Consider the following 16,793-nt stretch of genomic DNA (forward strand, 5'->3'; position numbering starts at 1 on the left):
CAAATTGAGAATAACAAAGCAATTTTTCAATTGAGCTGCCACACAAATGCCACAAAATTTAACACGCCGCTGCGATCTCTGATATATGATGGGTGGGCAAGACCACAGTATGTACTATTATGCTACATTCAAATGTGAAAGTAAAAGTTGGGGGGAAATTGGCGAGGCCAAAGGGCAGTCCACTGACCACCTGACCCATTCGAGGGTGACATCGGTTCAACAGGGAAGTGCCACCGCGATGTGGATGGAAATGGAGAAGAGATCTCTGGGCCAGCGGCACGTGTTCTTTGTTGAGTGACACCAAATGGGGCAGCGCAAGTTCAGGGCGAAATCAATTTTCCCTTGGCTCGCTTGTATTATGTGATTGTTACCTCTGATGATGCTCTGCAATGCACTGGAAAAAATGCATAAGTTTTAGCGCATTTTCCACGAATTTGTTGTTTAACAAATAATGTAATTCGTAAGAAATTAGAATTATTAGTTTATTAGTTCATATTGGCACTTATAATAATAAAAATTAGTTTTAACCAAGAGAAAAACATAGTACATGTAAGGAGGAGATAATACAATAAAACATTCCGCAATTCGACTCCCAATTAATGAATAAATACATAAAATTAAGTAATTTAACATTTTTTTACTCAGCTCAACGTAAAAACTTCTCGTAACAAGTAGTTATAATAAAAGCTTCAATAAAATACTCCCGGCTTGGGAAGAGTTTTTTTGAACATCAATTACACAATTACCCAATTATAGTATAGAAATAATATATGTTTATAATTTTATTTAACAACGATAAGCGTCAATATTCAACAAATTTAATACAATTAATATAATTTGAAGCTCTGTTTGAGTGCTTTTGTTTATTTTGTGTATTTTTACACCTAATCAGATGAATTTCGCATGCAATTATCACACCGCATCGCTATATTTATCCACAAATGCGTTTGCCTTGCCTAACCAGATTGGCAATATGTCATTTTCCTAATGATATCTAAATACAAATGCTTTAATCTAAAAGCTTTTTTTCAGGCACTCAATGAAATTAGTGTTTTCACCTGGAAACCAGCGAAAACATCGAGATTTTCCTTGGTCAACTGAATAAACAAGTCATATCAGAATCAATGCTCGGCCATATCACTGATATTTTATGGTTATTTAGGTGCGAATTGCCAGCAATTCGGCTGGAAAATTAACACTTATCATTGAATTGCCGCTATCCATTGATCGAAATCGCTTTACTAATAATCTGTTAACCATTTGAGTGGATTCTCCAACGTCATTCGAAAGAAGAAATGCCGAAACCAATGTGGCAAATTGGCAAACTGGCAACCAGATTACCTATGACTTAGCTGCGAGCGTCACAGCCAAAGTCAAGATTGGCTAGACTAACGACTACGTCAGAGCCCGTCCATATCCATGTGACAACAGGTTTTATTGATATCGAATATATATGTATATATCGGGTTACCGATCTCGGCGCACTGAGGGATAACTGAGTAATTCCCAGGCACATGCGGCGTATGCGCAATGCAGGCGAACTAATAAAGCGCAGGAAGGCACGCGGCCAACGATCGAAATTTCATTTGGCCAAGTTAACAGGCTGTCGCAGAATGCTCCTCTCCCTCTCTCTCTCCCTCCCCTGAAAACTGCGAGAAAAAAAACCAGTTAACTGGCGCTGAGAAAGTGCATTAAGCCATCAATTCAGTATCCCCCGCGCTGGCAAAAATAAAAGAAAAAAACTGAAAAAAAACATGTTAATTGCCAGTCGATCGAAGTGTCTTGCACTGCCTGCAATGGACACAGTAGTTGTTACTGGTTACTGGTTCTTTTGCCGTCTTGCCATAAGCCAGAGAATGTCCCGGCCAAATATTTGGCAACGTCTCTTTACCGAAGCAGAAAAAGTGGCCCACAGATCATGGCGATCGCAGCGGGAGGGGCGGGGGTTTGAGCCAGAAAGGAGCATCTCGAAGGTGATGGTTACATGAGAAACACGTCGAGTGACAATCATAAAACGCTCAAAAACGGTTAACCGCTGATGTTTGGGCACAGGGAAAGCTGGTTAAGGAAGCGCACATTGCGATGCCCACCAAAGGAATCTGGCTTCTATCGAAGGGTTTGGCAATAAGGCGTTCTAAAATATAGGTTTTATTTGTTTGTTTTTCGAAATTAATAGTAATAGCACCTAGGTTAGAATACACGGGCAATAAACAAGACAAATTACTAGTACAAATATTAATATTATGGGCGATTGTTGGTCAAGTAATTAGTGAGGACTTCGATCAAATAGAAACAGTGCGGAATTCCAGGGAAACTACAAAATAGTAAATAGTTAGTTTATTTCTGTTAACTATCTTATTTCTTTGGTATAACATATATATAAAGTATAAATAACCATCGATTTAGCTGTAAATGGATAAAGGATCTAAGTTCCAAAGGTGAAATCAAACTAATCGAAATAAAAGAGTCTCCAAATGTTAATAACGAAGTGATGTAACGGTGCCACCAATTAACTTGTATAAAAGTCGAAAGCAATTAATAAAATATTTGTCAATTCCAGGTGATTCTTAGAGAACACAATGATGCACAAAGACCAGACCCAGCATCCCAAAAACCCCACCGATTTCCACCGATTTTACATGCGATTATGCGACACTCGACGAGTTTCCCTGTGTGCCACTGAATGTCGTCTGTGTGAAAATCGCTGTATGAGTTGAGTATCGTTCGGCGTTTCGCGCGATGCTTAAAACTGGTGACCCACGTTGGGTCTGATTTAGTCGTTAACGCGCGGCCAACACGATCACATCGCAGATCCAACCACACCGACCATATCAACAGTACACCATAGCATAGGCATAACTGAATAGTATAGTGTAAAGTGTATAGTGTATAGTATATAGTCTGTAGTCTGGTACAACAAGTGCGCGGTGGTGCGAGATCGGCGTTGATTTAGATTTATGTTTTGATTTTTCGTCGTTCCTGTCAACGAGTGTTTCGGCTAATTGCCAGTTGTTTAAAAGGTTTATCAACAGTCAACGTTTCTACCGCCTGGAGTTTGGATATTACAGCAAAAGAATCCCAGTTATTTATTGCTAAATTCAAATAAAAGTGTTTTACAAGCCTCGGTAAGTGAGAGTTATGCATATTTATTTTCGGGCTAATTATCCAGCGGAAGTCGCTGAGCGCAACTTTTGCAAATTAGTAAGTCGGGCATGAGTGCACAGATCGTTGAGTTCACTTTAGCTAAGTTAAGTGAACTAAGACCCAATTAATTGCAGTTAAATTTAGCCAGCCATGCGCATCAAATGCCCGACGAAAATTATTGATCGAGTTGCCAAAAATTTGCTCGCAAAAGGTTTAAAGTGCTGTCAGCTATTTAAGGCATGAGATTCAGCTCATTTCAAATATTTGCATAGTGCTTAGATACACTTCTGCACTAACATAAGGTCTATTTATATATCTTAAGATAAGATGAGCGTACAACTGTCTGTCAAGAGTTTCAAGTCCTTTCACAATGCTCAAGGGAAAATTGGATCCACGCACCACAATCGGTTGATTAATCTATCTACCAGTGGTCATTGCCAACATCTATGGATATCTTGTAGATACAAATCATAAGTGAAGTCTTTGAACAATATAAATAATGTGGAGCTATGAATCCACCTGCTTCTCTTTGATTCGCAAGTTTATTTTGTGATAAGCGGCATAAGAGTGTGATAAACCTCACACAAATCACTCATACGTCCAGTTGGTCAAGCTGAAGTGTGGCAACACACAAAGATCACTGACTCCACTGACATTTGCATCCCTGATTGTTTATTACAAAATTATTCAGCTGGGTATTCTTGAAGAAGATTACCCAGTCGAAATTGCCAAATGGCCATAAAAACAAACTGAGTGGCATTAAGGAAAATAACTGGTTGGAAAAACGGAGTTTGGTTGGGAACATTCCAGAAATCACTCTTGCATTGTTGTTGAACTTTAAAGTTACCAAGTCTTGTGTTTAACACAATTAATGGAACTTTTATATTTGTATTATTTTTTAAGCACTTTTAGAAATATCAGTTAATCATTGTTTTTGAACTTTAAAGTTACCAAGTCTTGAGTTTAAAGCAATAAATGGAACTTTTATATTTTTATTATATTTTAAGCACTTTTAGAAATATCAGTTAAGTAGAGAGCGCATTTTCGTACTATAATTTTCTCTTTAAAAAACGTATTATTTCAACTCCAGCCGTTTTCCTCTCTCTTTCTCTCACGCAAAATTAATTATCGCCTTGCGTGGAAAATTTCATTAAAAACTGGCACTTGCAGTTGCACTACCACATTGCGATCTTTCAAAAACAGTTGGCTGACAAAACTTTTCCAGCTGCTCGCCGGAATGTGGCTATTGCCAAGAACTTTTCCATACCAAAATTCACTGTCAGACCGTCTCGGGCAAACACAGTGGAAAACTCCAGTTTCGAAATTCGAATTAATAAAGCGGAGCAAGGCCGACGTCTTTTTGAAGCCAGTCAGTTAGAAGTTGCTTTGGGCCAAGAGACAAGAGATTCCGAATCCACTGACAATTGAAATTTGTATTCAGCTAAGGCCAAATAGACTGGCCTGGCTCATTGAACTTGGCTAAACTCTCGAGAGTCTAGACGGCCAAAAGCCCACAACACCAGTGAGTAAATAAAAGCACAATAAAAGCAAAAAAGCCAAAATAACAAAGTAATACCAAAACAGAGAGCCGGGAGAGTCGCGTGCCGCTTTCAATTGATATTCCACAGCCGTTCACGTGAACAGAAAATCTCAAGCGATTCATGGGGAATTCTTGGCTTGGCAAGATTTTCAAAAAATATATATTTTTAGCCAGCTGCATTAGAATGATGATAGAAAAACAGACAGAAAGGGGCAATAGAAAGGAAAAGGCCAACTAAATCATTTTGCGGCCAAAAGTCAAAACAAATTGACAAATTGCAAATCGGCACAGTCGCAAAATTAATTTATTGCCGCGCTGCGAACGGGTATGTCAATCCAGTTAAAACCGCCTGCACTTCATTAGTAAAACAAACTAAAGGGGTTTGTTTTGTTTTAGCATAGTTCAACAAAATTATGGAAATTATTTCTGCGAACTCTGTTTTGCGTATTGTCTAGACTTTGTCTATTTTTGGTGGTGATACAATGGGCGCATAAAGCGTAAGCCGGAACTAGATTATTAGAAAGTTATCTGGCTTAATTACTAAAGAATTTCCCTATAAAAAATATGAAATATATGAAATTATAAGTTTTTCATAGAATTTCCATTGCCAAGTTTATGTGCATCAATAAACATAGATTTTACTATAAGCACATTGCGCATACGCCCAGTTGTGTTCATTGAGGAATACTATTGTTGAAAGCTGTCTTTATTTTCTATATGAATCTCAACATTTCCCATTAAATCATTAGATATGCAATGCAGCAATTATTCCACTCATAAATAAATTACTTTGCATAGTTTTCCCATGTACAGCTATTACTCATGTCTTCCCAAAAGTCAATTTGGTGTAATCAACGTCAAGAGCTCCCTTTAGATCGGTTAATGACTTCCGCATATCTGAGACTTTGTCGGCGCTACGGAAAAGCCGCCGTACTTGAGATTATGCAGAGAGTCATTCAGGTTATAGACCTGCTTCTGGGTGGTTTATAAGGCAGATGGATCGAACCGCGACTTGCATATCATGTTATATGTCAACTGATCTGCAGATATTATCAACAAGGCAATTGCAGGAGACACGCTCATAAAACTGAGAACCGGAAAAGTTGGCGTAATTTGCCAAAATTTCCATATCTCTCGGGCAGATGAGATTATCTTAACTGGAAGCCGTAAAGTCTCGAATTGTCCGTTGTCACACGAACACATATATTTACCAATTAAGCATGGGCGGCGGTATGGCGATTGGGACGGACAGCAAAGTCCGATTCTACAGACAAGTGACACTAAAATTGGCCTTTGTTGTTCGCTTCCATTCTATTTTAGCACGTCTCAGAACGCCGCACGATACCCGTAATGCCAGGTACTCGTAATACCCTAAAATGCGAAAGGGGAACTACGCGGAATAGTGGCAATCGTATTCGAAAATCGGGGCAATGATTCGCTGGCACTGAACTTGACATTGCCGCAGTCTGCTTTCAATTTAGAAATATGTCAGCGGCGCAAACTATTTTCAGAGCAACGCGCACCGTGCACCGTGCACATCACGCACTTGTTGCGCCACAGATGCAGATGCAAATGCAGATGCAGATACAAATGCAAATGCAGATACAAATGCCGAACGGATACAGATACATATTTAGACATGCTGTAGATTTAGAGGAGTAACTGATTAATACTATTTCTAAAGGGAGTGTGCTTTATAGCAATTAGTTTGGCTTGATAGCTGAAAATACTTGATTTTTTGTCAAGTATTTATAGTACACACCACATTTAACACAATCGTATTTTTTTGCATATTTTTGATCAATAGCCATGACTAAGAATGGACACAGCAATGCGGCCTACGTCGGCGATCATCCGGACAAACTGGAACTGGCGGAGAAGGGTCAGAAGAACAAGGCCTTGGTGGCCAAGGATCCCGACTACAATCCGTATCATCATCGCGATGTGGAGCATCCCACCACGTGAGCTAGGATCTGCTGATAATTCCCAGAAATAAAAAATCATAAAAATATCATATTTTTAAGAAACTCGGAGACCCTGTTCCATTTGCTAAAGGGCTCGCTGGGCACAGGAATTCTGGCCATGCCGAATGCCTTTCGCAACTCCGGCTACATCACTGGATCCATTGGCACGATAGTCATTGGCTTCATTTGCACCTTTTGCATTCACCAGCTGGTCAAAGCTCAGTATGAACTGTGCCGAAGGAAGAAGGTGGGTTAGATCCTGAAGACATATATAATCCAGATTAATGGTGATTTCTCCATGACAGATGCCCAGCATGAATTATCCACTGGTGGCGGAGACGGCAATGGGCGAAGGCCCCAAATGCTTCCGGATATTCGCACCATACATTGGCACAGTGGTTAACACGTTCCTGCTAATCTATCAACTGGGCACCTGTTGCGTTTACGTGGTCTTCGTGGCCTCCAACATAAAGGCCATTGTGGATGCAGTGGCCGATACGAACATCGATGTGCGACTCTGCATGATCATCATTCTGCTGCCGCTGATCCTCATCAACTGGGTGCGGAATCTGAAGTATCTGGCTCCCTTCTCCACGCTGGCCAACGCCATTACGATGGTATCCTTTGGCATCATCTGCTACTACATCTTCCGGGAACCAGTCACCACGGAGGGCAAGGATGCCTTCGGCAAACCCTCGAATTTCCCGCTTTTCTTTGGCACTGTGTTGTTTGCCCTGGAAGCCATCGGTGTCATCCTGCCCTTGGAGAACGAGATGCGGACCCCGCAGAAGTTCGGTGGCAGCTGCGGAGTGCTCAACGTATCCATGGTGCTCATTGTGTTCCTCTACGTGGGCATGGGTCTCTTTGGCTATCTCAACTATGGATCTGCGGTGCTGGGTTCCATTACTCTAAACATGCCGGAGCACGAAGTGTAAGTTTACTAACTTGGCAGTTATATCCTGATTATCCTAATTAATCTCTCTCCTTAAAGGCTTTCCATGTGCGTGAAGGGCATGCTGGCCTTTGCCATTTACATTACCCATGGACTGGCCTGCTATGTGGCCATTGATATTACCTGGAATGATTATGTGGCCAAGCGCCTGGGCTCCCAACGTAATGCCCTGTTTTGGGAATACGCCGTGCGAACTGGCCTCGTTCTGATCACCTGTAAGTTCAAGTTATAGTAAAATCTTGAGTGATTGATCAATAAAATCGATTTATAATTGATAGCAGTTAAATAATCATAGACTAAGGATTATAAAACCTTGCGTCTGATATTCCATATATATTTATCCTCAGCCAGTAACATTAATGTCTTTCTTATTCGCAGTCCTCCTGGCAGTGGCCATTCCCAACCTGGAGCTGTTCATCTCCCTGTTTGGAGCTCTGTGCCTATCCGCCTTGGGACTGGCTTTCCCGGCACTCATCCAGATCTGCACACACTGGTACAATACTAAGGGCTTCGCCAAGGTTTGGCTGGTGTTAAGTGAGTGTGCCTATTAAATGCCCACAAAAATCAGTTTACTAACCAGAAATCCTTGCAGGCAACTTTGTGCTGATCATCGTGGGAATCCTGGGCTTGGTAATCGGCACGTATACCTCACTCAAGGAGATCGTACTGACCTTTTCCGAGTAGTTAACATATTTGTGAACCTAAATACGCCAGCGGGCATTCCAATTCAAGCGAAAGTATTATGAGCAATCGAAAGATATTGAAATCTGTAAACATTCGCAGCGCAGCACAAATGACAAGATGCAGATGCAGATACAACCAAGGATATAGTTACAGTTGAGCTGAGATCCGCTGTACATGTGTAAAGTTATACTCTGAACTAATTGTTGTGTATTTGTATAGAATTTAACAGATTTGTGATATTTTAAGCGTCATGCCCAAGAATCTGTACAACAAACGTGTGTATATCATATATCTCTTTATGTAGTAGATAACATCTTGATAAGTAGTTTAGTGCACAGTCACATATTTTTTAAGTCATATTTAAAGTACGATAGCAGATAACCACAATAATAAAAATATTTTGCCATATTAAAGATACGTCATGGGGTATCTAATGTTGGGATATGTAATCCTTAAGTGCATTGCAAAGTCTTCTGGCTCCATCCACCAACTTTTCCTTCGGATAGAAGGCGATGGACAGGCGGAAGAACTGTTTGCCACTTTGACCACCCGCGGAGAAGCGTGTTCCCACTATAAAGTATATCTTCTGATTCTCCAGGCAGTACTTGAGAAACTCTCGGCAGTCCAATTGATCCGGAATCCGCACCCAGATGAAGTATCCGCCCGAGGGGCTGACCAACTTGCAGCAGGCGGGCAACTCATCTCGAAGCACCTGCGTGGTGGCCAGCATTCGCTCCTTGTAGGCCTCATAGACAAAAGCTATTTGCTTTTGGGCTAGCTTCAGCTCAAAGAGACTGCCCACAATGCCGGATGTGTAGTTGTTAAAACATCCACTGCTATTGGCAAATCCACAGTTATCTAAAATGGGTTTCAAACGTGGAGGAAGCTCTAGCCAGCCCAAGCGAACTCCAGGACCCAGAATCTTGGAGAAACTGCCATTGGAAATAACATGTCCTGCAAAGTCGGCATCTTTTCTGTCATCATAAGACAACAGACGGGTGGGCTTTTCGCCATAGCTAAGGATATTGTAAACATCATCGCAGACAACAAGGAAATCATATTTTCTAGCCAGTTGCACGATTCCACGACAGACCTCTATGGAAATCATATGAAATTATGAAAAGTACATAACATATTCTGGAAAATACCTGGCGAGAATAGAATACCCGTGGGATTATGATAGTTTGGTATGGTGTAATAGATTCCCCAAAACTCCTTCTTCTTCGATTGAAAGCGTCGTTTGGAGACCTGCTCTTCAAGATCGCGAAGGTCCACCCCATCATCGTTGAGCTTTACGGGAACTATGGTCAGAGTGCTGAAGTGTTTTATGATATCCAACGCAACCATAAAGGTGTACTCCTCCACGAATACGAAACCCTCAAAGTCCAACATTGTGGACAAAATTAGGTGAAAGCCCTGCGTTGCTCCTGTGGTTATTATCAAATCCTCACTGAAAACCACAAGCACCACATTTATAAGATATGGAATTAGATCGCAAAGTCGTATATGACTACCAGTGTACGGGACTTTGAAACATTTCGGTGAAATAGGCGGAAATTTCACGGCGCACCTCGAATGTTCCACTTGGTGGTCCATATTGGAAAATCAGCGATTGGTTTTCACGCTTCTCGCGTTCCTGAAATGAAAACCCACATTGGTGTTTATAATGAGGGGATTGCGTAGAGTTAAACCCACCAGACAATGATCTGTGGCCGTCCGAAAGTAATCACAGTTGGCGGTCATGATATCTGTTCCTGGAGCACCCACTCCTAGTTTCAGGATATTCGGTTCGTACACATTCCAATCGCCTCCGTCGAAAAGGTGTTTTAGTTTGCGTTCTTGATTGGATTTCAACATGTTTACTGTTCTGTTCTTGGCATACTTATGCCTTAACTAAGCGATGTGTACTTGCTTTTATGGTAAAAAATTTTAAAAGGTTTAGTTTTTACCGCTCGCCATTTCATACCTATTAGTTGCAACATATGTTGAATAGCTTTACGATCTTGTCATTTTCAACAATATTAATGTGCTTCTCCAATTATTATAATCTGTTGAGTCAGAACTTATAGAAAAATTCGTTTTAAAATAAATGCAGTACTGAAGTAAGCTATAGAACCATTGTAAGAACAGTCTATTCTAAACTGTAATCTTGTCTTTTCAAAATAGTTTATGAAGATTTAAATATAGGGTATATCACGGTCGAGTTGTCCAGCGCCGCCAATTTCGATCTCCATTGATGCCAACTGCTATTCACTGCGAGCGCAGACACAGCTGATTGCTGGCGCTGAGTGTGAATGGTTAAATTGTCATATAAAATAAATTGCGCGCCAAATCCAAAATTCAAATCTGGATCTTGTAATGTTTGTTATTTACTTAAAATATTATTTTAATATTAAGACGCATATTTATTGAGCCCAAGGCAGGACAACCAATGCACATTGGACCACTCATTACCTGATTAAAAGATATTTAAATATGTAAACATTCGCAGCGCAGCACAAATGATAAGATGCAGATACAACCAAGGATTTATAGTTACTGTTGAGCTGAGATCCGCTGTACATGTGTAAATGTCAACTAATTGTTGTGTATTTGTATGGAATTTAACAGATTTGTGATATTTTAAGCGTCATGCCCAAGAATCTGTACAACAAACGTGTGTATATCATATATCTCTTTAAGTAGTAGATAACATCTTGATAAGTAGTTTAGTGCACAGTCACATCTTTTTAAGTCATATATAAAGTACGATAGCAGATAACCACAATACTAAAAATATTTTGCCATATTAAAGATACGTCATGGGGTATCTATTGTTGGGCTATGTAATCCTTAAGTGCATTGCAAAGTCTTCTGGCTCCATCCACCAACTTTTCCTTCGGATAGAAGGCGATGGACAGGCGGAAGAACTGTTTGCCACTTTGACCATCCGCGGAGAAGCGTGTTCCCACTATAAAGTATATCTTCTGATTCTCCAGGCAGTACTTGAGAAACTCTCGGCAGTCCAATTGATCCGGAATCCGCACCCAGATGAAGTATCCGCCCGAGGGGATGACCAACTTGCAGCAGGCGGGCAACTCATCTCGAAGAACCTGCGTGGTGGCCAGCATTCGCTCCTTGTAAGCTTCATAGGCTACAGCTATTTGCTTTTGGGCTAACTTGAGCTCAAAGAGACTGCCCACAATACCGGATGTGTAGTTGTTAAAACATCCACCGCTATTGGCAAATCCACTGCCATCTAAAATGGGTTTCAGACGTGGAGGAAGCTCTAGCCAGCCCAAGCGAACTCCAGGACCCAGAATCTTGGAGAAACTGCCATTGGAGATAACATGTCCTGCAAAGTCGGCATCTTTTCTGTCATCATAAGAATACAGACGGCTGTGGGTGGGCTTTTCGCCATAGTTAAGGATATTATACACATCATCGCAGACAACAAGGAAATCATATTTCCTAGCCAGTTGCACGATTCCACGACAGACCTCTATGGAAATCATATGAAATTATGAAAATAGGCTTTATGTACATTTCATGTTCTGAAACATACCTGGCGAGAATAGAATCCCCGTGGGATTATGATAGCTTGGTATGGTGTAGTAAAGTCCCCAGAACTCCTTCTTCTTCGATTGAAAGCGTCGTTTGAAGACCTGCTCTTCGAGATCGCGCAGGTCCACTCCATCATCGTTGAGCTTTACGGGAACTATGGTCAGAGTGCTAAAGTGCTTTATGCTATCCAACGCAATCATATAGGTGTACTCATCCACGAATACGAAACCCTCAAAGTCCAGCATTGTGGACAAAACTAGGTGAAGGCCCTGCGTTGCTCCTGTGGTTATTATCAAATCCTCACTGTAAACAAAAACAACGATATTAATATGATACTACTAATACTAATACTTAATACTACCAGTTGACGGGACTTTTAAACATTTCGGTGAAGTAGGTGGAAATTTCACGGCGCACCTCGAATGTTCCACTTGTTGGTCCATATTGGAAAATCAGAGATTGGTTTTCACGCTTTTCGCGTTCCTGAAAGGAAAAAACCCAAAATGGTGGTTATAAAGAGGGGATTGCATAAGAGTTTTACTTACGAGACAATGATCTGTGGCCGTCCTAAAGTTATCACAGTTGGCGGCCAGGAGATCTGTACCTGGAGCACCCACTCCGAGATTCAGGATATTCGGTTCATACACATTCCAATCGCTTCCGTCGAAAAGGTGCTTTAGTTTTCGATCTTGATTGGATTTCAGCATGTTTAACGTTCTGTTCTTGGCATACTAATGCCTTATCTAAACGATGTGTACTTGCTCTTATGGTACAAAATGTGAATTTGTCTATCTTTTTAGTGCTCGCCATTTCATACCTATTAGTCGGAACATTTGGGGACACTACGTTCTCTATATGTTTGAAAAGGTCCAGGATCTTGCCATTTTCCTATACTATTAATAATTACTAATAATTATAATTATGTTTAGTCATAACTAATATAAACATTTGTTTTAAAATAAATGCATTACAGAAGTAAGCTATAGAACCATTGTAAGGACAGTCTATCCTAGACATTAATCTAGTCTTTAAAAATTCGTTTATTAAAAGTTAAATATAGGGTATATTACGGTCGAGTTTATTTTTAAATAATCCAATATACCCGCGCTTCGGTGCGAATGTCATACATCCCATTGCCAATTCCATTCCCATCGAAACGCAGGCATCAGCTGATTGCAAAAATTACTTTGTTTTTGGAAAACTCGGAAAATCGTATCGCAACTTTCTTGGAAAAACCATGGATAAACCAACAACCAGCGCTGCTGCTGCGGCACAAGAGTCCAACCTGCTTCCGGACTCCCCACAACACGGACCTACGTTGTCCAGCGCCTCCAGTTTCGAAGCACTGACGCGACACGACCCCAATCTCAGTCGTCTGGCCACGAAAATGTTCAACAAAACGGAGGAGTACATCACCCACGAACTGAATGCTCCGCTGGAGGACTACAAGCTGTTGGAGGAGATGAACAAGGCCACGATTGCCAAGTACAAGGACATGCGGCAGATTGCCGAGAATCTAAATACATCGACCAGTGAATTGAGCCTCAAGTTCCAGCAATTAGCTCCAATGATGCAGCAGATCGATGAGATTTCCGACACCGTCGACAAATTGGAGGCGGCAGCCTATAAACTGGACGCATACAGCATAGCCCTAGAAAATCGCGTCAAGTGCGTGCTGCAGAGGAAATCCGGAGGAGGTGGTCAAGTGGCACAATAAGACTTCTCTATTAAAAGGGCTGTATGCTACACATTTATTACATTAGATTCTATGTCAACCAAGTAATAGTTTAAATATAATCGCAATTATGTTAAGGAATATCAGGGGAACTGAAAGAAATGGATAATAGTGCGTCATGGTAATAGAGACTTAGTAATGTGGTACTCACTCTTGGCCACTGTGCGTATGGAACGAATGAGATTTAGCACCTGATCCTTGGCCGTAGGTGCTCCAAAATCCTGCTGGCCCGCCTGACGTCCCCAGCCAACTGAAAAGTGTGCCAAAAGTTGAACATCGTGGCACTGGGAGCCAAAAATCTCTGTGAGAACTTACACTTGGCCAGAAAGCGCTCCTCGTGCAGAATGCACACTGCATTCAAGCACAGCAGTGAGGATTCAATCAGGGTCCACAAAGTAAACATATTTGCGCCAAGTTATTCCTATTTACATCAAAATAAACCAAAATCGCTAATAATTGTTGACGTCAGTGATGCCGACTGCCATTCACTGCGAGCGCAGACACAGCTGATTGGTGGCGCTGAGTGTGAATAGTAATTGGTCATGAGAAAATAGTACATTTCGCGCAAAATAAAATTCGAATCTTGAATCTAGTAATGTTTATTTATTTAATATTAAGCTGCATAATTATTATTTATTAAGCCCAAGGCAATACACCCAATGCACATTTGGACCAATCGTTATCTGAAAACAACAAGGTATATATATATTATATTTGTTAAAAGCTCAGAAATTAAGTTTAAAATACTTACGCTTTTCTAGTTTCCAAACTCCCAAGTCTGATGTTTGCGCACTGCTGTGAGATGCTTGTCCCAAAAGTTTTTCCAGATAGTCTAGGTTGTATTCCTCCTCGGAAGAACTATCTTCTTCCATGGGTTCCTCCAGTTCGAATTCCTGCAGCCTAGTGTCGCAGAGTTTGGTTAAATCCTCGATTTGCGTCTTCGTAAAGGGAGGATCGGCCAGCGGTAGTAATCTAAAAAAAAGGACATCATATTATTGCAAGGGCCAGAAGAGGGATAACAATTGTATGCTTACCCTTTTAGAATGGGCGCCGAGTAGTTGCTAAATGGAGCAACACGCTGCATAATAAACTCGCGCTCAAAAACCAAAGACCTCGCCTTTTTGGGATTGTCTCCAAAAATAAGTGTAACCGAGGGATCCACATTTGAATGTACTAACAGACTTCGCAATGTTTTTGAAAGTTTATCTGTGTTTAGGGTGGCAAAATCCACTGGTTTCAGTTTATTGTTCTGGAAATTAAAAAGTATTTAGTAGTCATCTTTAAGGAACACTATATTTATACTAACCAAATCCAGTTCCGCTTTGTACATGCGCTTCATACGGAACAGCATTCCAAAGGATTCAACCATTTTCGTTGCCCAGTAGCTGGCTCCTAGTCGCCGTTGCTCCGACTCGTTTTGGTTCTCAGTCAGTTGAACTAGGGCCACAAAAACCTTTTCGATATATCCCTGCACGGCCAACAACCGGAAGAGTCCCTGTGTGGCTGCAATGAGGGTATCCTCGTTGTCATCGATTTGCAGGCCAACGCCAAGAAAGTATTCCATTTTAAGCAGACAGTTCGTGTAGATGTCCAGCAGATCCTTCATTGATGATGATTCCCTTTTGACCAACGCACTTAGGTCACCTAACACCGCACTCAGGATTTCTTTTGATGTCTTCGCCTTCTTGCTGGAGGAATAGACTCGAATCTTATTGAATTCGCCACTGGATTTTAGTTTGCTGATGGCCTTTAGTTTCTCCGCTCCCTTGAAATGGCACTCCAGGGTCAGATCGTAGATCTCTAGAAGATTTGTCACTGCCTTTTCGAACTTAAGCTTGTCCTGGCGGTGCAGTTTCCCAGCATCCAAATTTGACATGGTTTCCTTGTGCGGCAGCCAGTAGTAGGTGCGCAGCCACTCCAGACAATGAACCGATGTGCTTCTCAGCACCTCCACGGGCGGAAGCTCCTGTCCATGGGCGCACAAGTGACGCAGATCAACGATGAATGACTGAAGGCCCAGTTCCTTGGCCGTTTCGTACATGCTGGTCATGTTGTGTCCCTGTATGATGGAGGACATGAAGTTGTAGAATCGTGTAAAGGCACTGGCATAGGTGTCCTGTATTTTGGAGCTGCCTTCCTGGTCTTCTAGTTGCGCCTGGACCAGTACCGATGTGGCCAAAACCGCTGCCGGGCAAAGACTTCCTCTTCGCAGGCCCCAAATGCGGATTTTACTGAGTGCTCGACGCCGTGTGTCGGGTGTGTTGGATTTGCCAAACAACCAGTTGTACGTTGTCTTAAATTCCAGCCTGAAAATGTAATGTTTTTATCAGCGGAGTGGGTTTGTTGTTACACTTGGTCTACGCACGTGTCGCGCCAGGGGGTGACCACAGTTCTTTGTTTTACATTCGCTGGCGGTGTGGCGGGCATAACTTTGGCCTTCTGCTGTTTTCCCTTTTCAGGACTTTTCTTTTTTGCCTCAGTCTTTTCCTTCTGTGCAACAGCCATGGCAGCCTAGTCCGAATTATTTTAAATAAATTCCGAGCGAAGCAAGCCGCGCAGACAATCACAACAGTTTGAACAGTGATGAGCTAAATCTAGCTATAAAAATGAATCCCTCAAACAAACTTTGAGTTTGCATATAAATAGTTTATCTAACAAACATCTTACTTGTCAGTGGTTTCCATCTATATGTATTCTACAAAATGCATATTAATTAAGTTGGTTTGTATTATTATTTACTATTTAGCACAAGAAGTTTCTGTTTCGGATATTTCTAGCCATTGCTACGTTAGCCAACACTACAAGGGCGCAACAGCTGATCGCGCCAACTAGACGCAGCCGGTTCTGTGTGAATGGCGAGATAAAATTGGAGCCAAAAATAATATTTTCTTCTTGTTCGATTGTTAAGCCTTTTCCCGCGCCCCCGCCATGACCAACAACGCTTAACCCAATTTCCCCAAAAGAACGACAACTGTCCTCCGAGAACCTGGAAGTTTTACCCGTTTCAACACATGTACGAGATCCAACATCCTGTCATCATCAACAACAACTACAACGTGGTGGACATACTGCATTCGGAGAACATCGAATTTGATGGGCCGTCTGCGGCGCGAAAGATGATAATTGGTTCGTTCTCGATGTTCGTGATCTTCTCGTACCTGCAGCTCTTCTACATCCTGGTGGCCATCTATTTGGCCCTGCACCACGCACACCATTGATTCGAAATCTCGA

At 41.6% G+C, this 16,793-nt stretch overlaps 7 protein-coding genes across 8 annotated transcripts; 3 read left to right on the forward strand and 4 right to left on the reverse strand.

Moving 5' to 3' along the window:
* The first annotated feature begins 2,772 nt into the window (after window positions 1-2,772).
* LOC122616007 (proton-coupled amino acid transporter-like protein CG1139) lies at window positions 2,773-8,701 on the forward strand. The gene is made up of 7 exons (XM_043791230.1): window positions 2,773-3,125; window positions 6,492-6,645; window positions 6,709-6,895; window positions 6,954-7,579; window positions 7,640-7,815; window positions 7,979-8,134; window positions 8,193-8,701. The coding sequence occupies exons 2-7, from the start codon at window positions 6,494-6,496 to the stop codon at window positions 8,282-8,284; spliced, it is 1,389 nt and encodes a 462-aa protein (XP_043647165.1). The 5' UTR covers window positions 2,773-3,125; window positions 6,492-6,493; the 3' UTR covers window positions 8,285-8,701.
* Window positions 8,702-8,705: 4 nt separating this feature from the next.
* LOC122616008 (uncharacterized protein YER152C-like) lies at window positions 8,706-10,520 on the reverse strand. 2 transcript variants are annotated; one of them, XM_043791232.1, is made up of 5 exons: window positions 10,251-10,520; window positions 9,980-10,195; window positions 9,799-9,920; window positions 9,433-9,734; window positions 8,706-9,379 (listed from the first exon to the last, which is right to left on the reverse strand). In XM_043791232.1, the coding sequence occupies exons 2-5, from the start codon at window positions 10,139-10,141 to the stop codon at window positions 8,715-8,717; spliced, it is 1,251 nt and encodes a 416-aa protein (XP_043647167.1). In that variant the 5' UTR covers window positions 10,142-10,195; window positions 10,251-10,520; the 3' UTR covers window positions 8,706-8,714. The 2 variants fall into 2 exon arrangements, with proteins under 2 accessions (XP_043647167.1, XP_043647168.1); XM_043791233.1 differs by lacking the exon at window positions 10,251-10,520 and having other exon boundaries at window positions 9,855-9,920; window positions 9,980-10,120.
* Window positions 10,521-10,812: 292 nt separating this feature from the next.
* LOC122617101 (2-aminoadipate transaminase-like) lies at window positions 10,813-12,632 on the reverse strand. The gene is made up of 4 exons (XM_043792803.1): window positions 12,373-12,632; window positions 12,189-12,310; window positions 11,829-12,130; window positions 10,813-11,765 (listed from the first exon to the last, which is right to left on the reverse strand). Exons 1-4 carry the CDS (start codon window positions 12,532-12,534, stop codon window positions 11,095-11,097), a joined length of 1,257 nt encoding a protein of 418 aa, XP_043648738.1. The 5' UTR covers window positions 12,535-12,632; the 3' UTR covers window positions 10,813-11,094.
* A 331-nt stretch (window positions 12,633-12,963) lies between these two features.
* On the forward strand, window positions 12,964-13,643 carry LOC122616255 (biogenesis of lysosome-related organelles complex 1 subunit 2). The gene has a single exon (XM_043791654.1). It carries the CDS (start codon window positions 13,065-13,067, stop codon window positions 13,542-13,544), a length of 480 nt encoding a protein of 159 aa, XP_043647589.1. The 5' UTR covers window positions 12,964-13,064; the 3' UTR covers window positions 13,545-13,643.
* Window positions 13,555-14,070, reverse strand: LOC122616256 (immediate early response 3-interacting protein 1). Its single transcript, XM_043791655.1, has 3 exons — window positions 13,878-14,070; window positions 13,714-13,812; window positions 13,555-13,654 (listed from the first exon to the last, which is right to left on the reverse strand). The coding sequence occupies exons 1-3, from the start codon at window positions 13,963-13,965 to the stop codon at window positions 13,599-13,601; spliced, it is 243 nt and encodes an 80-aa protein (XP_043647590.1). The 5' UTR covers window positions 13,966-14,070; the 3' UTR covers window positions 13,555-13,598.
* Window positions 14,071-14,137: 67 nt separating this feature from the next.
* Window positions 14,138-16,148, reverse strand: LOC122616254. The gene is made up of 5 exons (XM_043791653.1): window positions 15,928-16,148; window positions 14,869-15,868; window positions 14,597-14,811; window positions 14,314-14,534; window positions 14,138-14,245 (listed from the first exon to the last, which is right to left on the reverse strand). The coding sequence occupies exons 1-5, from the start codon at window positions 16,065-16,067 to the stop codon at window positions 14,199-14,201; spliced, it is 1,623 nt and encodes a 540-aa protein (XP_043647588.1). The 5' UTR covers window positions 16,068-16,148; the 3' UTR covers window positions 14,138-14,198.
* Window positions 16,149-16,403: 255 nt separating this feature from the next.
* On the forward strand, window positions 16,404-16,780 carry LOC122615692. The gene has a single exon (XM_043790740.1). It carries the CDS (start codon window positions 16,574-16,576, stop codon window positions 16,778-16,780), a length of 207 nt encoding a protein of 68 aa, XP_043646675.1. The 5' UTR covers window positions 16,404-16,573.
* The last annotated feature ends 13 nt before the right edge of the window (window positions 16,781-16,793 follow it).

This window comes from Drosophila teissieri, chromosome 3L (assembly GCF_016746235.2).
Source record: "Drosophila teissieri strain GT53w chromosome 3L, Prin_Dtei_1.1, whole genome shotgun sequence".
Classification (NCBI taxonomy): Eukaryota; Metazoa; Arthropoda; class Insecta; order Diptera; family Drosophilidae; genus Drosophila; species Drosophila teissieri.